Below are 24,902 nucleotides of genomic sequence, written 5' to 3'. Positions count from 1 at the left end.
AAATGTTGATATATAATAACATGTATGTGGCATGCATTCATCATGTACAGTGGGTGTGAACAGCACACACTCAAACCGAATGTACCGTGTGCCGCTGCGCCTCTCCGTGTTCTCATGCACAGTAATGCGTCATAGCGCATGTCACGCACGGAGCTTAACGGATCTCACCGCTGTAATAAATATATTATTACTTGATCACCATCTACACTCTGTAGGAGGTGTGACTTGGAACTGTATCCCAGGTCGTGACAACGTTATCAAACGTGAGACTCACCTCCAGCACGGAACCAGGACAGCGCAGAGTGCACAGGAACCAAACCACAGCCTGTGGTGAAAAGCCTCTCACCCCTGCTGCTGTGTGCTGCAAATGACCATGCAAAAATTAAATCCCATGTGATAATCCAACCAACATCACGGTGCACAGACTTGCATTGTGCTCCTGAAGTGAGCAAAAACAAAAAAAGAAATTAAAGTTCACTGGAAAGGCTGCGTCTCATGCATGGTGTGACTGCTTGGCCCACTGCCAGCAAACTGTCAGCAATGCAGACCCACAAGGGGGGCGTTTGGGGGCGATGCCCCTTCACGTCATCAACCCCGCCCCCTCGGATGTGAGAGTTATCAAAAAATAAAAATAAAAAAGAAAGAAAAAGAAATACTGGAAAATATAGCAAAATATTAGTTATTCAGTAATATCATGTATTTAACAAATAAACCAAATTAATTAACTAAAGTAATTAATTTTAAAACAAACGGATATGGCGTGTCTGTGTTCAAGCGATTTGATAGGTTGAGGGTTGCGCTTGTCAGTGCGGCAGAGGGTAAGGATCCTGAGTCCAGTGATTATGGCAAGGTGGACGAACTAAAGCATGCTCGATTTATTCAAGCAGTGTCAGAGCTGGAGTTCCTGGGATTCGTCAGGTCCACCAAGCAAAAGGCAGATCATGCAGCATGACTCACTTGGGGAGGGTGTTAATGCTGCGTTTACACATAACGATGACAAGTCACGAATGCCACGAAGTACACATTCTTGGCCGCTGATCACGAATGGGATGATTCGGGGCAGAGGCGTCAGGTGTCCTCAGGAACTGCTGCAACCTGTTACCACACGTTACGATGGCACGTGTTACTGGAGAATTATCAGGAACCATTACGCACGGTCAAGAATAGTGTTCCATGTTGTTGCGCGCTATTGTAACAGAGCATTGTTAAGTTCTGTCACGTTGTGAATGAGGTGAATTGTCTCCACACACACACCCATATTCATCCAACCGAATTCAGATCGCTCCAGTTTTTCAGAAGAACTTTGTGACTGCATGAGTAGTTGGGCTCTGTGCTATTTAGTGGCGCACATGCCCAATTGTGCTGTGTTTGCGCTTGTGATGGAGGGCTGTATGTGGGGTTAATCTACTGTCTCGTGTCGTTTCTCAGATCAGTTGTTGGTTTTATGGTATGCAGGAGATCACTTGACCGAGGGTCTATACGTTCAAATAATAATAAAAAAAAATACTGTCATCACTCTTTAATCTTAGTCAATCTCTTACAACGGTGTAGCCTAAATACATAAACTTTCCAGGAGCACACCCAATTCATTACGCACGCTCAGAGGCACCCCCTGTGATAAACTCATTGCCCCCTTAATATTTTTTTTCTGGCGCCGGGCTTGCAGCAATGGTCTCCGGTGGCACGCGCACGCTTTAGAGGCTCATCCAGCCTTCATGAACAAACACACACAGACACACAGCTAATTGATCATTTCAGCCTCGCACATGTGAGGAACACATTGCTCCTTTCCACTCCGGTCCCGTGTTTGCCATCCAGACGTTTGGACATCGGGCAGTCTTAAGCGCCTTTTATGGCCATCTGATGGCAGTCTGTGTCATCTAGACCAGTGGTTTTCAAACAGGGAGGCATGCCCCACTGTGGGGCGCCAGAGTTCTTCTGGGGGGGCACAAGGGATGGGTATCAAGAACGGGTTCTTTTCGACAGTCGTTAAGAAATGATTTGATCCACTGACATCAATAGCTTAACAATTCCCTTATCGGTCCTTCAGAGCAGCAGTTGTTTTTGAGGGTGTTTTTTGTTTACACTTAGTTTTTATTAAATTTTTCATTTAATTATACACACACCACAAAACAATATAACAATATAACAGTCGGCTACTAAAATCAAATTCAGTCCTATAATAAGCATTAAAAGTAAACAGGTATAAACATGATCATATTCAAAACAATTTTAAGAGCAGCAATGAATTTAATATTCAGAGGGAACTTGAGACCAGCCACACATCAGTTTCCTGTCATTTTAGTCCATTTCCCCCACTTTTTTACATAAAGATCTGGCTGCAGTCTGAGCATAAATGTTAATCTCTCCATTTTGTGAGTTTCTTCAACTCTTTTCAGCCAGTCCTCCAGCTTTGGAGGGTCTGGCAGAAGCCATTTTTGGGTAATTGTTTTTTGGCTGCAGCACCAAAGATTTTAAATAAGTATCTATCATTTATTGACATTTCCTCAGGGAGATCTCCTAGCAATAATGTAAAAATGGGTTGCTGCAATTCTAGACCCAAAATCCGTTCTATTTCCACTTTAACACCACTCCAAAATCCAGTAATTTTTGGACAGGACCAGAAAATGTGAGTGTGGTTGGCCTCTTTGTCCCCGCAACCTCTCCAACACTTAACAGCACCCAAGTTTCTCCCTTGTTGTTTTGCAGTTATGAAAAATAGGACCAAACTTTTCCAACAAAACTCTCTCCAGTAATTTGAGGAAGAAGTTGACATTGCAGATTCACACATACTGTCCCACTGTTCATCTGAAATATCCATATTTAGTTCTTTCTCCCATCTTTTTTTAATGTAATCTGTTGATTTGCAGTTGCCATTCAATCAGGATCAGGTGACCCTGAACCATCCCTTAGTTATGCTGCTATAGACTTAGACTGCTGGGGGGTTCCCATGATGCACTGAATGTTTCTTTCTCTTTTTGCTCTGTATGCACCACTCTGCATTTAATCATTAGTGATTGATCTCTGCTCCCCTCCACAGCATGTCTTTTTCCTGGTTCTCTCCCTCAGCTCCAACCAGTCCCAGCAGAAGACTGCCCCTCCCTGAGCCTGGTTTTGCCGGAGGTTTCTTCCTGTTAAAAGGGAGTTTTTCCTTCCCACTGTTGCCAAGTGCTTGCTCACAGGGGGTCGTTTTGACCATTGGGGTTTTTCCGTAATTATTGTATGGCTTTGCCTTGCAATATGAAGCGCCTTGGGGCAACTGTTTGTTGTGATTTGGCGCTATATAAATAAAATTGATTTGATTTGATTCAACAAGCCTTGATAGAGTTTAGAAATGATCGATTTACATTGATTATGGTAAGCTTGTATAACCAGATGAATTATCCCATTATTTTCTGACACCTTCACTACTTTTTTAAGTACTACTTTTTTTTAAGGTGGCAGTAATTAAACCATTACTTAAAAAGCCATCACTTGACCCAGCTATCTTAGCTAATTATAGGCCAATCTCCAACCTTCCTTTTCTCTCAAAAATTCTTGAAAGGGTAGTTGTAAAACAGCTAACTGATCATCTGCAGAGGAATGGTCTATTTGAAGAGTTTCAGTCAGGTTTTAGAATTCATCATAGTACAGAAACAGCATTAGTGAAGGTTACAAATGATCTTCTTATGGCCTCAGACAGTGGACTCATCTCTGTGCTTGTTCTGTTAGACCTCAGTGCTGCTTTTGATACTGTTGACCATAAAATTTTATTACAGAGATTAGAGCATGCCATAGGTATTAAAGGCACTGCGCTGCGGTGGTTTGAATCATATTTATCTAATAGATTACAATTTGTTCATGTAAATGGGGAAACTTCTTCACAGACTAAAGTTAATTATGGAGTTCCACAAGGTTCTGTGCTAGGACCAATTTTATTCACTTTATACATGCTTCCCTTAGGCAGTATTATTAGACGGTATTGCTTAAATTTTCATTGTTACGCAGATGATACCCAGCTTTATCTATCCATGAAGCCAGAGGACACACACCAATTAGCTAAACTGCAGGATTGTCTTACAGACATAAAGACATGGATGACCTCTAATTTCCTGCTTTTAAACTCAGATAAAACTGAAGTTATTGTACTTGGCCCCACAAATCTTAGAAACATGGTGTCTAACCAGATCCTTACTCTGGATGGCATTACCCTGACCTCTAGTAATACTGTGAGAAATCTTGGAGTCATTTTTGATCAGGATATGTCATTCAAAGCGCATATTAAACAAATATGTAGGACTGCTGTTTTGCATTTACGCAATATCTCTAAAATCAGAAAGGTCTTGTCTCAGAGTGATGCTGAAAAACTAATTCATGCATTTATTTCCTCTAGGCTGGACTATTGTAATTCATTATTATCAGGTTGTCCTAAAAGTTCCCTAAAAAGCCTTCAGTTAATTCAAAATGCTGCAGCTAGAGTACTGACGGGGACTAGAAGGAGAGAGCATATCTCACCCATATTGGCCTCTCTTCATTGGCTTCCTGTTAATTCTAGAATAGAATTTAAAATTCTTCTTCTTACTTATAAGGTTTTGAATAATCAGGTCCCATCTTATCTTAGGGACCTCGTAGTACCATATCACCCCAATAGAGCGCTTCGCTCTCAGACTGCAGGCTTACTTGTAGTTCCTAGGGTTTGTAAGAGTAGAATGGGAGGCAGAGCCTTCAGCTTTCAGGCTCCTCTCCTGTGGAACCAGCTCCCAATTCAGATCAGGGAGACAGACACCCTCTCTACTTTTAAGATTAGGCTTAAAACTTTCCTTTTTGCTAAAGCTTATAGTTAGGGCTAGATCAGGTGACCCTGAACAATCCCTTAGTTATGCTGCTATAGACGTAGACTGCTGGGGGGTTCCCATGATGCACTGTTTCTTTCTCTTTTTGCTCTGTATGCACCACTCTGCATTTAATCATTAGTGATCGATCTCTGCTCCCCTCCACAGCATGTCTTTTTCCTGGTTCTCTCCCTCAGCCCCAACCAGTCCCAGCAGAAGACTGCCCCTCCCTGAGCCTGGTTCTGCTGGAGGTTTCTTCCTGTTAAAAGGGAGTTTTTCCTTCCCACTGTAGCCAAGTGCTTGCTCACAGGGGGTCGTTTTGACCGTTGGGGTTTTACATAATTATTGTATGGCCTTGCCTTACAATATAAAGCGCCTTGGGGCAACTGTTTGTTGTGATTTGGCGCTATATAAAAAAATTGATTGATTGATTGATTTTGAAAATATATATTAATGTAATTGTTAATACCAAAACAAAAAATCTCTGTTTTCTATATTAAATGTCTGCTGCAGGTTTTGGAAACTCGGCATGGCATTCTTATTTAATAAGTTTACAATATGCAGTTATACCTTTATATGACCAGTTTTTAAAAGCTGAATCCATTTGATTAGGTTTGAACTCTGAGTCAAATGCAGCCCATCTTAAAACTCTTATCTGGTCGCTCATATTTAGTTTTTTCACCACCCCAAACCAAGTCGATAGTGTAAAGGAAACCAGCGGCTTTAACTCCTTTTGACATGCCTCTGTTAGTTTCTGATCGCTAGTCAAAGCTTGTACTGGAATATTTCCACATTTTCTTTCTATTTCCTTCCATCTAGCCTCACAAGCATCGTCACACCACTGTATGACTGTTTTAAGTTGAGCCGCAAGATAGTAGTCATATAGACTTGGGAGGGAAAATCCTCCTCTTTCTTTTTTGATCATCATTGTACTGTATTTAACTCTAGGTTTTTGTCCTTTCCAAACAAATCTGGATATTTGTTTGTCCCATTCATGAAACTGTGAGTGAGGAATTTTAACAGGCAATGACATAGGTATAATAGCCTAGGCAACACTGACATCTTTATCACCTCAATTCTTGCACTAAAATCAAATACACGTATATATGTTGCCCATTGTGTGAACTCTTCTTTAATCCTCCTATTTACATTGTTAAAGTTTTTCCTATACAAGTCACCTGGGTTGTGGGTGAGCCACACCCCCAAATATCTAATTGCTTTCTTAGACCAGTCAACGGTGATTTTATTTTTAATCTCTTTTGAAGGGGAATAACTAAAAGTCATAATTTGGGTTTTACCTATATTTAATTTATATCCTGAATAAGTACCAAATATGTCTAGTAAGTCTAGAAGGGCCCAAATGGATTGTTCTGGATTAGAGATGTATAAAAGAACATCATCAGCGTATAACGCTATTTTGTGTTCTCTTGAATTTATTTCTATGCCTTGGATATTATTATTTCCTCTTATAGCCTGGGCTAGTGGCTCTATGTATAGGGTGAATAAACTAGGGGATAATGGACAGCCTTGACAGGTAGATCTCTCCAGATTTATTTGGTCTGTTAAACGTCCATTTATCTTAATTCTTGCTGTAGGTGCTGAGTATAGTGTCCTAATACTATTAATTGAGCTTTCAGAAAAACCAAATCGCTCAAGACTAAGAATAAATATTCCCATCTAACACAGTCAAAGGCTTTTTCAGCATCTAAACTAACCAGTACTGCTTTCTCCTTTTTTGCCTGAATATTGTGAATTACATGAAGAGAACGTCTTATGTTATCTTGAGTTTGTCGGCCACTGACAAAACCGGTCTGATCCTCCTCAATCAAGTCTGGGACAAATGAGTTCAGTCTACTGGATATTATAGATGCATATAATTTGTAATCTTGATTTAGAATTGATATTGGCCTATACGAGCTGCACAGTATTTTATCCTTGCCTTCCTTTGGTATTACTGTTATAATCGCCTCTGTCCATGATGGTGGTGTGGTCATTTTCACTAGCGTCCAATTCAGTGATTTTAATAATACCAGTAATAATTCTTCTTCAAACGTTTTATACCACTCGGCTGGCAGGCCGTCTGTACCTGGTGTTTTATTGTTTTTTAGTTTTCTTAACATCATCTTCAGTTCCTTCATATCTATTGGTTTAGTTAAACTTTCATTCTGAGTTTCTCCAATTGATGATAAATCTAATGAATTTAAAAATATTTTAACATCTAGATTACTTTGTTCAGGTTGTGTATATAATATCTTATAATATGTTTGAAATGGTTTATCGATTCCTTCTAAATTGTTTTCTAGTTTCCCTGTTTTGGGGTCAACTATTGCGCATACTGATTGCTACATTTGTTTTTTACGAATTTTCCTAGCAAGTAATTTTGTTGTCTTTGGTCCTGTTTCGTAATATGTCTGTTTCAAAAATTTATATTTCTTTTCTTCCTCTTCTTCATGAATATCTAAAATTTTTGTCCTTACCTGTCGAATTAATTCAAGGGTCTGACTAGATTGATTCCTAATATGTTCACTTTCCAAGCTTTTTAATGTATTTTCCAGATCATTAAGTTGTTTTTCTTTTGCTTTCTTAATAGCTGTACTCAGTGATATAAATTTCCCTCTTATAACAGCTTTCAAAGTGTCCCATAAAATATTAGGATTGACTTGTTCATTGTAATTTAATTGCAAAAAGTTTTCTATTTCTGCTTTAACCTCTTTTATAACGTTTTTATTATTTAATAAACTTGTATTTAGTCTCCATATTGTCTTTTTAGGTCTTATATCCAAATGAAGCGTTAAATAGATTGGTGAATGGTCTGATATATCCCTAGTACCTATATCACAGCTTTCTATTCTATATCTATCATTCCTGAATTCCAGGAAGAGATCTATCCGTGAGTATACTGCGTGAGGGGGGGAAAAGTAGGTAAAATCTTTTTCCGTTGGATGCATCTCCCGCCATATATCCAGTAAATGTAGGTCATCCAGGCCCTTCCTTAACAATTTACTTTGTGGTGTGACTATGCTCTTATTATTAGATGTATCATTTTTATTTAATATTGTATTAAAGTCACCTGCGCATATTAATATACCCTGTGACTCTGAAGATATTATTTCTAGAATTTTTTCCAAAAAATGCCGCTCATAGTGTGGTGGAAAATAAACGGAGAGAAGAGTAGTTAATTTACCCTCTATTTTCCCCTGAACCAATATATACCTGCCTTCACTGTCCCGTTTTTGTTTAATAAATTCAAAATGTAGGGAATTATGTATTAGCACCGCAACCCCTCTTTTGTGAACTGTAATAAGTATTTCTAAATCCAAATTTTTTTAATTTCTCGTTTTCTGTTTGGGACAAATGAGTCTCCTGAAGAAACATAATTTGAATTTTCTCCCTTTTTATTTTGGACATTACTCTACTCCTTTTAACAGGGTTGTTCATGCTGTTTATGTTCCATGAAGCTGCTCTAAAAGTATTATTAGTCATACCAGTATGCCTGTTTACCTACGCCGACATCACAATAAGAACAAGAACCATTAGAACATAGAACAAATAAAAGTTAAAAAAAGACTTCCAACCTTAGGGTGTCGTTCAGCCCTATCCACCCACTACATCCTTTCCAACCTTGTAGGAGCAACAGTCCTATCCAAGATAGGGACTCCTTCTCCACCTGAAGCAAAGTTCCTTCTCCTTTGAGCATAACAAACAATTGTCCATTAGTCCTAATCACCATTAATGTGTTTGACAGGGAGTAAAAAAAAAAATAAACCTCAATAAAAAAAAAAAAAAAAAAACAATATATATCTGTGTATCTTGTATTTTTCAGTCATGGCACACGTCGCCAGTTCTGTCTTCAATTATTGAACGTTTGAACGCAATAGAACATGCAGTTAGTATGTCACATTGTCCTTATCTTAAATTCAAAAGAGATGCATAAGTAAAAGCGTCTTATATACCTTCATGTTACAGCCTGCGTCTTCTTTAGTGGAAAAAAAAAATAGGCCTCATTATAAAATAAATTATACTTGCTGTCGTTGAAATTCACAGAACTTCTCGCGGGCGCGTTCGGTGTGCGAGCTGTTCACTTTATTCCAGTGTGCGCCTCGGGAAAGCGGAGGCTCGTCCTCAGCACCAGAGCGCGGCACCTGCACGGAGTATCCCCTCTTCTTCATGTCCTCAGCCGCCTCTGCCGCATCCTTTTACACGCGTGGACCTTCTTCCCAATGGATCCTCATCTTACCGGGTACGGTGTTTGAAAACGAATCTTTTCCTCTTTAAGGATCCTCTTGATGTGTTTGTATTCTTTAAGCTTGTTGTTTACCTCCGTTGGCAAGTCGTGCGCGAATGAGATCGTGTTGCCCTCAAATGTTATCTTTTTTCCCATGCCGCTTTTAATATCTTCTCTTTCATGTCGTACCTGAGAAAATTAACCAGGATAGATCTTGTTATCGTGTTATCTCGGGGTTTCAGGCCAAGTGACCGGTGTGCTCTCTGTATCTGCAGATCCATGTCTTCCTTAAAGGAAAGTTGCTCTTTTAAAAAAGCTGTAATGAACGTTAGCATAGCGCTCCCTTCGGCCCCTTCTTTAACACTGTAAATACGGATATTATTGCCACGAGATCTCCCTTCTAAATCAGTGACTTTGTCCTGGAGAATTTTTTGTTGTTTGAGACAATAAAGCAGTGTGTCTCTCAAATCCACGTTCACTGTCTCGAGCTCGTCCACTCGCTGTTCAGTCTCAGTGAGCCTTGTACTCTGGTTACGAATATCCGCACTGACCTCCTCCAGCTTCTGGTTCACTTCAGCCTTAAAATTGTTCAAGTCTTGTTTGATATCCCTTTTCATTGTGTTGATGTCGTTTTGCATTTCTTTTATACTGCTGCATAAGTTCTGTATGGCTTTAGCGGTAGATAGCTCGCTTCCCTCGTCTGGCTCTGCGGCCTGCATCGCGCTAGTTTGGTCCTCAGCGTTTGTAGAATTAGTCTTCTCTTGACTGTCGCTTTTTGGACCCCCTTGTCTATTCTTTGATCTAACTCCACGCATAATATGTCATTTTGGACACATACATAATCAATTTATCGAGTTTTGTGGAGTTTTTTTCACATCTGGTCAGGACCACCAAAACATTAGACCACCATCTTGAAACGCTCACCCAGAAGTCCGTTTTTGAGGGTGTTTTATCAGGAAAATTATCATTTCTTTACGTTGATTACAGACCCTGCAGCGGGTCTGTAATCAACCGCTTCTGCAGCGGCTGTTCTTGAAGCTGCTTGGTTTGACCCACTGCTTGGTTGGTTCATTGCTTCGCCACTTCTTAACCCCTCTCAAAGCCATTTAAAATGTCAGTCGTGAGTCACTTTTGTGTGGATTAAAGTCACTAACTGGGACTGTTGTTGCAGACAAAAAAAAAACAAGAATTGTCCTCCATTCCATTCGCAGAGCTCCAAATGCTGCGCCGCTCTCTGCTGAGCCAGAATTAATAACTTCAAAGTGAATCACCGTTTTAAATCAAATGACAACTCTTTCCATATTTTGTAACACAGACAACAAACTACAGCAGGCTAAAATGTTTTTTTCCTCCCAAAATGAGACGTCCTACATTCTTTATGAATTACATTAAGCTGGCTGAGCTCAGCTCAGAGGTACGGAGTGACATTCATGACATGAATGTCTGAAAGGAAATGCGTTTGATTAAAAACTACAGATTTTGTTTCTATTTCTGTCCAGAGATCAAGGATCCAGTGACCAATTTCATATTTATTTACTTTAAGACTTAATAAAATGTTGCTGACATAGAAAACCTGTAAAGCCTACTTTTAGTACACAGAAAATTCACAAGAGGTATCGATAAGCTGAATTGATAATGGCATCGATATTGATAAAATCTTATCAATACCCATCCCTGAAGTTGAATTAATATTATTTATGTTAAAATGTGTTAGTTATGCCAAAGATGTTTAAAAACACAGAGATGTTTAAATGTTTAAAAAACAATGTTTAAAATATGACAAAAGGTAAGAATAGAAAGTTATTTAAAAACACGTTTAAAATGTTCCCAGCTAAAGGGAATAGCAAGTTCTTTAAAACACCTTTAAAATGTTTACAGATGATATAAAATGTGTAAATGTATAGACAGTTCCTTAAAAATGCACAAATACTTTTAAAATGTGTTTAAGATGTGTAAAAGAATAACAAGAAACACACGAAGATGTTGATATTGTGTGTTGTGGGGTTTGGGGGGGCAGCTATTCATTTGTTCTCTGAGGTGGGGGCTCACTCTCCCACACTTTGAAAACCCGTGATCTATACTGTTGTCTACATGCGCTTTGGATGCCATCGTGTAGGTGTGGACGAGGTAATCTGGATGCGTTCTGACACTGCTGACCACGCCTCTTTCCCTCCAATTGCATCTGATGATGTGAAGTGAAAACTGAAGTGAAGTGAAAACTGTTTATTCCGAACATTTGATACAACAACAAATACAAGATAGATCAGTGAAAACAACAACAAATAGCCCCAAGCAATTAGACGATAATACAAATAAATAAAAAAAGTTCCTAATGTGTACCCAACATGTCCGAAAAGGGGTAGGGTGAAGCATCATCTTATTTATCCCTACCCTATGATGGTAATATTTGCTGTTTTCAGCCTGGTTCCTTCACATTCTTGCTATGTGTGACAGCAGCTTTAAAGTTTTTACTTGCTGAATTGTTCTACTATCTATTTGTATATTCAATTTAGGATTATTAGATAATCTATAGCTAGAACCAAACATTATACTCTTTGTTTTTGGTATATTAAGGATCAATTTATTTATTTTGAGTCATTAATATAATATGCTAATCTCACAAGATAGAACATGATTAAGTTCTGAACATGTGGGGGCAGCATAATAAAGAATAGAACAATCAGCAAACATAGTCAGCTTAGCCTTCCTGAGTACATACGGCATATCATTAGTAAAAATTGAAAATAAGAGGTCCCAGGCGACTACCCTGGGGGACTCCACAGTCCAAGGATTTACTATCAGATAAAGCACCACTGGAAAAAAAAAAACTCTCTGCGACCTGTCCGACAGGTAGCTCTTGAACAACCGACTTACAGAGAAATTAAAACTATGACTAATAAGCTTGGAAATTAAAATGTCATGGTCAGTCACATCAAAGGCAGCACTGAAATCAAACATTACTGTTCCCACAAACATTGAGTCATCAATTGATGTTAACCAGCTATCTGACATTTGTGTCATTGCAGTGTACAACCCCAATTCCAATGAAGTTGGGACGTTGTATAAAATGTAAATAAAAACAGAATACAATAATTTGCAAATCCTCTTCAACCTATATTCAGTTGAATACACCAAAAGACAACATATTTAATGTTTAGACTGATAAACTTTATTGTTTTTGTGCAAATATTTGCTCATTTTGAAATGGATGCCTGCAACATGTTTCGAAAAAGCTGGGACAGTGGTATGTTTACCGCTGTGTTACATCACCTTTCCTTCTAACAACACTCAATAAGTATTTGGGAACTGAGGATACTCGTGATTGGGTATAAAAGGAGCACACGCTGACCTCACAGAGACACAAACTCCTGACATGCTGCTTGGATAAAATCAAACATCAGTCGTTTGCTGAGCGAGTGCTGAATCTGAGAGAAATGGAGAGAAAGAGGGACAGAAAAAGACCCCTCCTGCCATGTCCCTCCCCGTGTCTCTGAGGGCTCAGCTCTGATTATTGATTACAGTTCCATTGCAGCTGATGTCCCACAGTTTTGTCATTGTGTGTGTGTGTGTGTGTTTGGTACAGAAGCCGTGCCGTCGGCTGACGGTCCTGACGTGTACGAGCTGTTCTTCTGTGCTGGGGGAGGCTGTGGGAGCAGGTCCTCATCATATTAACACTCCATGATTCAGAGGACGGTGGACAGCGTGTGAGTCTGTCCCTTTTCTGCTTTGCAGAGACCCTGAGACTGTACGTCACACAGGTTGCGGTGGAGCTCGCTGTGGGAGACAGAAAACCAGATGCTTCACTCAGCAGGCATGTTTATTTAAATAAGTTCATATTTTTGTTCCTCACACTGATAATAAATCTGCTACATTTACGTGTCAGTCTGACTTAAGCTGAGACGCGTTGCTGATTATATTTTGCAGTTGATGTGTCTCGGCTCTGTGGTCACTCATTCTGACAGCGCTGTAATTGCGTGTCAGTTATCATCCACACCTCCTGTTTCTGAATAGTTTGAGTGGAGACATTCAGATTTTCAGGCTCCTCGTGTTTAATTTTTCAGGATTTTGTGACGGAATAGTTTCACTTTTTAAAGGAAAACTTCAGGGGTGTTTTTGTCAACGTAAGTTATATTGACAACTTGTTAACAGTCAAAGCTTCTGAGTGCTTGGCTTGTATTTGACATTGTTTCTGAGAAATCCTTTTTTTGGGAGGTGGGGGGGGGGGGGGTGATTATGTAGGAAGAAGTGATGGAGAATAAAAAGGGCAGATAAGATGGCGCCCGCCGTTTCAGACGGCTCTGTTCTTCTCTCCCGACGTGATGCTTCTTTTTCTTTATTTCTGCCTTCTTGTTCATGTTGAATGTGCACCTACACGACTGTAAGGAGACATTTTTAAACATCAGCAAGGTTCATCACAAACTTTTATTCAGACTCTCGGACTTTGGCTTTCATCTGCGACGAGAAGACGCAGCAGCCCCGGCCTTTAGTGAGCCGAGCAGCTGGAACACAAAGAGGCTGAGGTGGAAACGAGGCAAGATGGATGTCCTGCACACTAGGCTAAAAGCTAAGGCTACCAGGCCGCCACTACCTCACCTGGTGCTGGATTACAACTCAACCTGAGATCAGAGTGTACTGTGTTCTCACTTTAACAGAAACCTGGCTGACTGAAGATATGCTGGACTCTGCAGTTCATCTCGAGACACACGCTATTTACCAAGGTGACCGGACATTAGCATCGGGCAACCACGGAGGTGGCAGGTGCTGAGACGTCCAGACCCTGTTCACCAGACATTGAACCGCTGACGGTGAAGTGCAGAACTTTCTACCTGCCTCCTGAGTTTAGCGCTGTGTTTATAACAGCTGTTTACATACCACCATGAGCTAACATCGCTAGCGCACTAGGCCAGCTGCATGACGTCATCAGTAAACAAGAGACCAAACACCCGGACGCTGTATTTAACAGCCGGGAATTTTAACCACTGCAGCCTTGGGACTGTTCTCCCTGAGTGTTCCGATGAGGGAAAATAACGTCTACAGCAACATGAAAGGTGGCCACATTTTGGAGAGGCTGATCATATCTTCATGTTCCTGTATCCAGCCTACAGACAACTTTTCAAGCAAGCTCCCCAGTAAGTAAAGCTGTTAAAGTGTGGAATGAAGAAACTGAACTAATGCTTCAGGACTGCTTTGGCTGTACAAACTGGGATGTGTTTAGAACTTTCACAAAGGACAGTACTGTAGACTTGGACGAATATGCCTCTGCGGTTATCAGCTACACCGGCACATAGACAGAGGCTGTTATTCCCATAAAGCACCGAAGGAAATAGCCCGACCAAAAACCCTGTGTAAACTGTGATGTAAGGGCCAAGCTATGTGCATGCTTGGCTGCATTCGTCTCAGGCCCTGATGAGGACGACACAAAGCCCAGATATGACCTGAGCAGAGCCATCAGAAAGGCCAAGAGACAATACAGACTGAGGTTGGAGGGTCACTCCTGCACCTCTGACCCTCAACGCATGTGGGAAGGACTCCAGCACATCACGGACTTCCAGCAGAGCAGCAGCACAGTCACATCCTGACAAACCACACTGCCAGATGAGCTGAATGAGTTTGACACTTGCTTTGAGGCCCAGGATACTGATCAGCAGGGAAGGATGTTGGTCAGGAAGAGCAGACAGGACTCATCACTCATGGTGACATCAGCAGACGTGCGCAGTGTTCTGAGCAAATCAAATCCACGGAAAGCAGCTGGCCCCGATAACATCCCTGGCCGCGCACTCAGGGTTTGCTAATCACAGCTGGCTGACGTGTTTGGTGACATATTCAATCTGTCCCTTGCACAAACAAACTTTTGTACCCACCTGTTTTAAGTCCACCACCATAGAACCCGTCCCCAAGAGAAGCGCTGTCACCTGCTTAAATGACTTTCATCCCATAGCACTCACTCCAATCATAATGAAGTGCTTTGAAAGGCTAGACAGGACCCACATTAAAAAGACCATCCCAGACACTGTAGACCCGCTACAGTTTGCATATCACCAGAATCAATCCACTGCTGATGCAGTTAACGCCGCTATTCACACAGTCCTCATGCACTTAGAGGGCAGGGACACACATGTTGTTTATCGACGACAACTCAGCAATCAACACAGTCATTTCCTGTAAACTCACAGATAGGCTCCTCCCACTTGGACTGACACCCTCCCTCTGTAACTGGGTGCTGAATTTTCTAACAGGCAGACCCCAGTCAGTTAAAGTTCAGAACCGCACATGCAGCATAAGAACTGTGAGTACCGGGACACCCCAGGGCTATGTACTGAGCCCCCTGCTCTACAGACTCTTCACGTATGACTGTGTAGCCTCCCAGAACAACACCAGCATCGTTAAATTTGCGGATGACACAACAATAATCGGTCTGATAACTGGTGGGGACAAGACGGCACACAGAAGACAGGTAGCAGATCTGGTAGCCCAGTGTCTCGACAATAATCTTTACCTCATTGCAGACAAGACCAAAGAGATGGTTATGGATCCACAGAGGAGTGGGGAACTGCACACACCAACTATACACTGATGAGATAGAGGTGAAGAGGGTGGAGACCTCCTTATTCCTCGGCACTCACATCAGTGATGATCTCACCTGGTGTTACAGATCATCAAAAATCCCCAACAGAGACTGGACCTTTGAGATGACTAAGAAAATTTGGTCTGTCAGCCAAAATTCTCAGCAACTTCTACAGGTCTACGATCTCTGACACACTGACCCCTACACCAACTGAGTAACTGTGCGTTCACTGCCATTCTTCTCCTCATCATGATTACTATCATCATCTCAGTATTTATCATAACAGCTCTGTTTTTTTTTTCAATTTCAATTTATTTTCATTTTTATAGCGCCAAATCACAACAGAGTTGCCTCAAGGCGCTTCACACAAGTAAGGTCTAACCTTACTAACCCCCAGAGCAACAGTGGTAAAGAAAAACTCCCTCTAAGGAAGAAACCTCAAGCAGACCAGACTCAAAGGGGTGACCCTCTACTTGTGCCATGATACAAACATAAATTACAGAACAGTTCACAGAAACAATTCACAAAACGAATATACAGAAAATGCTATTGGCGCACAGGACAGGAGGGTCTCCAGCACAAATACCACACCCATCTCTGGATGGAGCTGCACTTTAAACAGAGAGAAAAAACAGAACCAGGCATCAGAAAGACAAGAATTACAGTATAATTTGTCAGCATTAAACGACAAGAAAAACAGAAGAAATACTAATGGCCCAGTCACACGGCACACGACGATGCCTGAACGAAGGGAAAAAGTTTAAAAAAGTCACAATTTGTTGAGAAAAGGTGGACGAAAGAGCTTTTATCACCGAAGAGTCTGCGAAGCAAGAGTGCAAAAGGGGCAAAAGAGGAACTTAAAAAAGCCAAAGCTAACGATCTCGACGCTTTAAATGAAACACGCCTGGAGCCACAGCTGGAGCAGTGTGTGTCTGCATCTCTGAGTTCCAGGACTTGGTGCTGGGACGGAGCTCATAGCTGTGGAGATCTGTGTGCACGTCAGTGGACCACTTGCACTGGTTCCTTGTCCAGAACAAAAGAGGGATCATCTCTGCGCTGTAACTAGGTTTAAGGATATGATTCCTTCTTTGTTATGTTCTCCAATGCCATATACCAACACAGTGCAGAGTAGCTACCTAAACTCTGTGAGTGAGATAGATTATCTCGTCAATAGTTTTACATCCTCATTGAGCACAACTTTGGATGCTGTAGCTCCTCTGAAAAAGAGAGCCTTAAATCAGAAGTGCCTGACTCCGTGGTATAACCCACAAACTCGCAGCTTAAAGCAGATAACTCGTAAGTTGGAGAGGAAATGGCGTCTCACTAAGTTAGAAGATCTTCACTTAGCCTGGAAAAAGAGTCTGTTGCTCTATAAAAAAGCCCTCTGTAAAGCTAAGACATCTTACTACTCATCACTAATTGAAGAAAATAAGAACCCCAGGTGTCTTTTCAGCACTGTAGCCAGGCTAACAAAGAGTCAGAGCTCTATTGAGCCAAGTATTCCTTTAACTTTAACTAGTAATGACTTAATGACTTTCTTTGCTAATAAAATTTTAACTATTAGAGAAAAAATTACTCATAACCATCCCAAAGACATATCGTTATCTTTGGCTGCTTTCAGTAATGCTGGTATTTGGTTAGACTCTTTCTCTCCAATTGTTCTGTCTGAGTTATTTTAATTAGTCACTTCCTCCAAACCATCAACATGTCTATTAGACCCTATTCCTACCAGGCTGCTCAAGGAAGCCCTACCATTAATTAATGCTTTGATCTTAAATATGATCAGTCTATCTTTATTAGTTGGCTGTGTACCACAGGCTTTTAAGGTGGCAGTAATTAAACCATTACTTAAAAAGCCATCACTTGACCCAGCTATCTTAGCTAATTATAGGCCAATCTCCAACCTTCCTTTTCTCTCAAAAATTCTTGAAAGGGTAGTTGTAAAACAGCTAACTGATCATCTGCAGAGGAATGGTCTATTTGAAGAGTTTCAGTCAGGTTTCAGAATTCATCATAGTACAGAAACAGCATTAGTGAAGGTTACAAATGATCTTCTTATGGCCTCAGACAGTGGACTCATCTCTGTGCTTGTCCTGTTAGACCTCAGTGCTGCTTTTGATACTGTTGACCATAACATTTTATTACAGAGGTATTAAAGGCACTGCGCTGCGGTGGTTTAATCATATTTATCTAATAGATTACAATTTGTTCATGTAAATGGGGAGTCTTCTTCACAGACTAAGGTTAATTATGGAGTTCCACAAGGTTCTGTGCTAGGACCAGTTTTATTCACTTTATACATGCTTCCCTTAGGCAGTATTAGCATTGCTTAAATTTTCATTGTTACGCAGATGATACCCAGCTTTATCTATCCATGAAGCCAGAGGACACACACCAATTAGTTAAACTGCAGGTTGTCTTACAGACATAAAGACATGGATGACCTCTAATTTCCTGCTTTTAAACTCGGCTAAAACTGAAGTTATTGTACTTGGCCCCCACAAATCTTAGAAACATGGTGTCTAACCAGATCCTTACTCTGGATGGCATTACCCTGACCTCCAGTAATACTGTGAGAAATCTTGGAGTCATTTTTGATGGATATGTCCTTCAATGCACATATTAAGCAAATATGTAGGACTGCTTTTTTGCATTTGCGCAATATCTCTAAAATTAGAAAGGTCTTGTCTCAGAGTGATGCTGAAAAACTAATTAATGCATTTATTTCCTCTAGACTGGACTATTATAATTCATTATTATCAGGTTGTCCTAAAAGTTCCCTGAAAAGCCTTCAGTTAATTCAAAATGCTGCAGCTAGAGTAGTGACATGGACTAGAAGGAGAGAGCATATTTCACCCATATTGGCCTCTCTTCATTGGCTTCCTGTAGAATAGAATTTAAAATTCTTCTTCTTACTTATAAGGTTTTGAATAATCAGGTCCCATCTTATCTTAGGGACCTCATAGTACCATATCACCCCAATAGAGTGCTTCGCTCTCAGACTGCAGGCTTACTTGTAGTTCCTAGGGTTTGTAAGAGTAGAATGGGAGGCAGAGCCTTCAGCTTTCAGGCTCCTCTCCTGTGGAACCAGCTCCCAATTCAGATCAGGGAGACAGACACCCTCTCTACTCTTAAGATTAGGCTTAAAACTTTCCTTTTTGCTAAAGCTTGTAGTTAGGGCTGGATCAGGTGACCCTGAACCATCCCTTAGTTATGCTGCTATAGACTTAGACTGCTGGGGAGTTCCCATGATGCACTGAGTGTTTCTTTCTCTTATTGCTCTGTATGCACCACTCTGCATTTAATCATTAGTGATTGATCTCTGCTCTCTTCCACAGCATGTCTTTTTCCTGGTTCTCTCCTTCAGCCCCAACCAGTCCCAGCAGAAGACTGCCCCTCCCTGATCCTGCTGAAGGTTTCTTCCTGTTAAAAGGGAGTTTTTCCTTCCCACTGTCAACAAGTGCTTGCTCACAGGGGGTCGTTTTGACCGTTGGGGTTTTTCTGTGATTATTGTGTGGCTTTTGCCTTACAATATAAAGCGCCTTGGGGCAACTGTTGTTGTGATTAATAAAATTGATTTGATTTGATCTCCTTCATCATCAGAATCCACACTGTCTGTCCACACACTGCGCGCTCCGTCTTACTCCAATTTAAAAAAAAATTGTGCTGTGGTCACTGCTGTATCACTGTATTCTCTTACTATAACCCATATATATTTATTCATAACAGAAAACTGTCAAAAGGGAGAATAAATATAAGTGTAAAGATGATTGAATATATCAGAGCAGTAAATTAATCAGTGCGTGTGAACGCGCGCATTGACTCACATGTGCGGTTATTTCCACCAGCTGATCACTGATCCACAACGTGAATTCTTCCTTCCCGAACAGCTCTTTATATCATCATTTTGATTCATCTACCTGTTCCCACATGTACATAAGGGCTGGATTGTCATTCCTACACTCATATTGTTATATTTAATACAAAATAATAAGCGCACACAGGAGCTGCTACTGCTGCTGATGCTACATTCAAGTACCGTCGGAAATTACACAATTTTTTTGTTATTTCAAATTCAGCAGTTGCTGTTGTTATAATTATATCCACACAAAAGATGAATTATGACCTATATAAGTAAGTAAGTAAGGTTTATTTATATAGCACCTTTCAAGATAGAAATCACAAAGTGCTTCACATAAGAACAGATAAATTAAAAACAGCAGAAACATAAAACCATAAAAACGAGGTAAAAGCCAGCCTATACAAAAGGGTCTTTAGCTTCACTTTAAATGTTTCAACAGAGTCCACGGAGCGTAGGTCCAAAGGCAATGCATTCCACATTTTAGGTGCCACCACCTCGCTGGGCTCATAAGGTGCCTGAGCCCAGTGAAGCTGCCCCCCCCCCGCACAGATAAAAAAATCCAAGCAAGCAGGCTGAGTTTGTCCTGTAATTTCCGACGGTACATGAAGCAGCAGAAGCCTCAGCGCTCACAAACCGGCTTCTGCACTGTGTGAAAACATTCAGCTGCTCCAGCGAAGTCAAATTAAACCGTAACGTTACAAAACTAAACAAACGATTAAAAAAAGTCAAGAACGACAGCAAAATGAGACATAGACGAATTAAGGTTTTCGTTGCCCTTCGTTCAAATTTTTCAACAGTTTAAAAATCCTGATGTAGCGCCAGCTGCAGGAACGAAGCTGCGCGAAGGTTAAACAATGCCAACAACAGTCAACGAAAGTCCAGATTTCTTGTTTCGTCAGGGCTTTGTTGCTGTTCGTTAAGTGCCGTGTTACTGGGCCATAAGGTGATCGCCGGCCCTGAGCCCTGAGCTTCACTAAAAGACACAGTCTTTAGGTAAAGTTGAGGCTGCGGCATGCTCAGTTTCCTAATAAAGTGAATTAAAAGAGTAAAAAGCGTAAAACAAAACTATACCAGTATGCTAGCCATATGAAAGGGAAAATAAGTGCGTCTTAAGCCTGGACTTGAAAGTCTCCACAGAATCTGACTGTTTTATTGACGCAGGGAGATCATTCCACAGAACAGGGGCGTGATAAGAGAAAGCTCTGTGACCCGCAGACTTCTTATTCACACTAGGGACACAAAGTAGTCCTGCACCCTGAGAGCGCAAAGCCCGGGCCAGTACATAAGGTTTAATTAGGTCAGCTAAGGTAGGGAGGTGCCAGTCCGTGAACAATTTTATAGACTAGTTTCAGAACCTTAAAATCTGATCTCACTGGGACAGGAAGCCAGTGAAGAGACTCTAAAATGGGTGTAATGTGGTCAAACTTTCTGCTTCATATCAAAAGTCTGGCTGCAGCACTTTGAACCAATTGGAGAGCCCTAATGCTGAACTGCGGTAAACCAGAAAAACGAACATTGCAGTAGTCCAATGTAGAAGAGGTAAACACATGGATCAGCGTCTCAGCATAGACACGATGGGACGAATCTTCGCTAAATTTCGCTGGTGGAAAAAAGCAGTCTTCGTAATATTTCTAATGTGGAGGTCAAAGGACAACGAAGGATCAAAAATTACCCCAAGGTTCCTCACTTTGTCAGTGTGATGTATGACACACGAGCCTAGCTTAAGCGTTAACTGGTCAAATTGATACCGATGTCTCACTGGATCAAGAACCATCATTTAAGTCTTATCAGACTTTAAAAGTAGGAAGTTACTAGACATCCAACTTTTCACTGATGCAAGGCAATCTTCTAAGGATTTTATGTTTACGAGATTACCAGCAGTTATTGGCATGTATAACTGTGTGTCATCAGCATAGCAGTGAAAGGTAATCCCAAAACGCCGCAATATGTGCCCAAGGGGTGCTATATAAAGGCAGAAAAGCAGGAGGCCTAAGACAGACCCCTGTGGGACCCCAAATTTTATGTCACTAAAGTTAGAGGTACTGTTACTGTACAAAACACAGTGAGAACGACTGGTCAAGTCTGACGTCAACCATGCAAGGGCACTCCCTGTAATCCCAAAATGATTTTCCAGCCTATCAAGTAGAATATGATGATCCACGGTATCAAATGCAGCACTGAGATCTAACAGCAACAGAACCATAGTGGTGTCCGATTCCATTGTAAGCAGAAGATCATTCACCACTTTAGTGAGAGCCGTCTCAGTGGAATGATATTTTCTAAAAGCAGACTGCCGTGGCTCAAAGAGATTATTCTCAGTACGATAATCCACGAGCTGCCGTGACACCACTTTTTCCAGAATTTTAGAGAAAAATGATAGATTTGATATCGGCAGATAGTTTTTCAATACACTCGGGTCAAGATTAGATTTCTTAAATAATGGTTTAATCACTTCAAATTTGAAACATTTATGAAGAGATCCAGAGGTTAATGAGAGATTAATCATTTCCAGCACAGTCGGGCAAAGGGGATCAGAAGGCTTATTTATATGAATATTGAAGTCACCAATAATCAGAATGTTATAACATGTTTAACCTAATGTGTTCAATTTTCTTCTCAAAGTAATCCAGGAAATCTTGTGCTGTAAAAGGAGAGCGAACTACAGGTGGTTGTCCATGAATACGTGTTGCCACCGTGTCGAACAAGAACTTTGAGTTATGCTTGTTTTTGTTGATCAAATCAGAGTAATAGGTCCGCCTTGTAGCCAGTAATGCATGCTTATAGTCTAAGATAGCATTACGCCACACAAGGTGGAATCCTTCTAATTTTGAACAACGCCATTTCTGTTGTAGACCTCTAGCCTTATGCTTGACGTCACACAGGTAATCATTGAACCAAGGTGACTGTGTTTTGGGGGAGCGTGGTTTTAACACAGGTGGTGCAATCATGTCGAGGGTAGTTTTGAGCACTGAGTTTAAACTATCCACAAGTCTGTCTCCTGACTGGGTATTTGCCAAATGTGAGGCTACGATATCAGGCAGTTTAGCTCTAAGGGTGATGAGACAGCTTTTAGAGAGGAGATCCTGAAGCTGGCACCCTGGTGTTCAGAGAATAACCTTGCACTGAACACCAAGAAAACCAAGGAAATCATCATTGACTAGAGGAAGCACAGCATCGACCCAGCCCCCCTTTTCATCAATGGCGAGCGTGTGGAGAGCGTTCACACCTTCAAATTTCTCGGTGTCCTCATCTCCGATGATATCTCCTGGTCTGTGAACATCACAGCAGTCACCAAGAAGGCTCAATAGCGGCTACACTTCCTGGGAGTCCTCAGGAAACACAAGCTAGACTCCAACCTGCTGCTGACCTTCTATCGAGCATCCATTCAGAGTCTGCTGACATACTGCATCACAGTATGGTACGGCAGCTGTACTGCTGCAGACAGGGAGAGGCTCCAGAGAGTCATAAAGACAGCCCAAAAGATCATTGGCTGCCCTCTCCCCTCCCTGATGGACATTTACAGCTCCCACTGCCTTAGCAGAGCCCCAAACATCACTAAAGACAGCTCCCACCCTGGCTTTGAACTGTTTGACCTGATCCCCTCAGGGAAGTGCTACAGGTATATTAAGTCCAGAACAAACAGACTCAAAAACAGTTTCTTTTCCAAAGTGGTAACCATCCTGAATTCCCGCATGCACCGACGATAATGTGCAACATTCCATCCCATAATGTGCAATATTTATAATTTTTAACAATGTATATAATAACATACTTATTCTGCAATGTACATACCATCCATGACCGTGCACCTTACCTTCTAATGTTTACATCGTATATATATTTTTTGATACTTATTATTTGATATTGCTGCTTTTCTTTCTTACTTGCCTGCACTGATTTTGGAGTTGGCTTTTAATCTCATTGTACATTGTATAATGACAATAAAAGGCACTCTATTCTACTCTATTCTTAGTTGAGGAGTCCATGCATCGCTGTAGTGATATATAACGTTGTTCCACTAAACACGGCAGCAAAACTGTAAACTTAATAAGTGAGTGATCAGATACCACTGATGTAAAAAGCATGATGTCAATATTTGTGACAGCAATACCACGTGTGAGAACCAGATCCAGGGTATTTCCACTAATGTGCGTCGAGTCCTGAATGCATTGCCGAAATCCTAATGCATCCACAATTTCCATAAATGATTTGCAGAGGGGATCAGAAGGCTTATTTATATGAACGTTAAAGTCACCAATGATCAGAATGTTATCTGCTGTTATCTGTCTCTGTTCACTATTTATGCACCTTATGACTCCTGCACAGGATGAATGCTGCTTTAAAGTACACAATATTGCACAAAATATTGCCAATACTGCTCATTCGCACATCCTCTAAACTGTACATCCTTTAAATAGTGTATATAATAAATTCTTCAGTCCAGTAATGTGTATTTTATGTGTTTTTTAATCATCTGATGTGAACTTTCTACATGCCAATTTTCTAGGAAGAATGAGTAAGAATTTCATTGTTTGGTATAACTGCCTGTTTTTACTGTGCACATGACAATAACAAAAAACTCTTAATTTAGAAGTTGTAAAACTCTGCTATATACACAAAATACACTCAACAAAAATATAAACGCAACACTTTTGGTTTTGCTCCCATTTTGTATGAGATGAACTCAAAGATCTAAAACTTTTTCCACATACACAATATCACCATTTCCCTCAAATATTGTTCACAAACCAGTCTAAATCTGTGATAGTGAGCACTTCTCCTTTGCTGAGATAATCCATCCCACCTCACAGGTGTGCCATATCAAGATGCTGATTAGACACTATGATTAGTGCACAGGTGTGCCTTAGACTGCCCACAATAAAAGGCCACTCTGAAAGGTGCAGTTTTATCACACAGCACAATGCCACAGATGTCGCAAGATTTGAGGGAGCGTGCAATTGGCATGCTGACAGCAGGAATGTCAACCAGAGCTGTTGCTCGTGTATTGAATGTTCATTTCTCTACCATAAGCGTGTGTGGCGTCGTGTGGGTGAGCGGTTTTCTGATGTCAATGTTGTGGATCGAGTGGCCCATGGTGGCGGTGGGGTTATGGTATGGGCAGGCGTCTGTTATGGATGAAGAACATAGGTGCATTTTATTGATGGCATTTTGAATACACAGAGATACCGTGACGAGATCCTGAGGCCCATTGTTGTGCCATACATCCAAGAACATCACCTCATGTTGCAGCAGGATAATGCACGGCCCCATGTTGCAAGGATCTGTACACAATTCTTGGAAGCTGAAAATGTCCCAGTTCTTGCATGGCCGGCATACTCACCGGACATGTCACCCATTGAGCATGTTTGGGATGCTCTGGACCGGCGTTTATGACAGTGTGTACCAGTTCCTGCCAATATCCAGCAACTTCGCACAGCC

At 41.0% G+C, this 24,902-nt stretch overlaps 1 protein-coding gene across 1 annotated transcript in view; it reads left to right on the top strand.

Annotated features, from left to right (window-relative positions):
• Nucleotides 1-24,902, top strand: part of ube3d (ubiquitin protein ligase E3D) — a 126,588-nt gene that overhangs the window by 57,548 nt on the left and 44,138 nt on the right. Inside the window, exons 5-6 of the mRNA XM_034175419.1 lie at nucleotides 12,620-12,692; nucleotides 12,769-12,847. Of these exons, the coding sequence (XP_034031310.1) occupies nucleotides 12,620-12,692; nucleotides 12,769-12,847 (152 nt within the window). The remainder of the gene's footprint in view (nucleotides 1-12,619; nucleotides 12,693-12,768; nucleotides 12,848-24,902) is intronic.

This window comes from Thalassophryne amazonica, chromosome 7 (assembly GCF_902500255.1).
Source record: "Thalassophryne amazonica chromosome 7, fThaAma1.1, whole genome shotgun sequence".
In the NCBI taxonomy this organism is placed as follows: domain Eukaryota; kingdom Metazoa; phylum Chordata; class Actinopteri; order Batrachoidiformes; family Batrachoididae; genus Thalassophryne; species Thalassophryne amazonica.
This window is presented reverse-complemented; position numbering and strand designations above follow the sequence as displayed.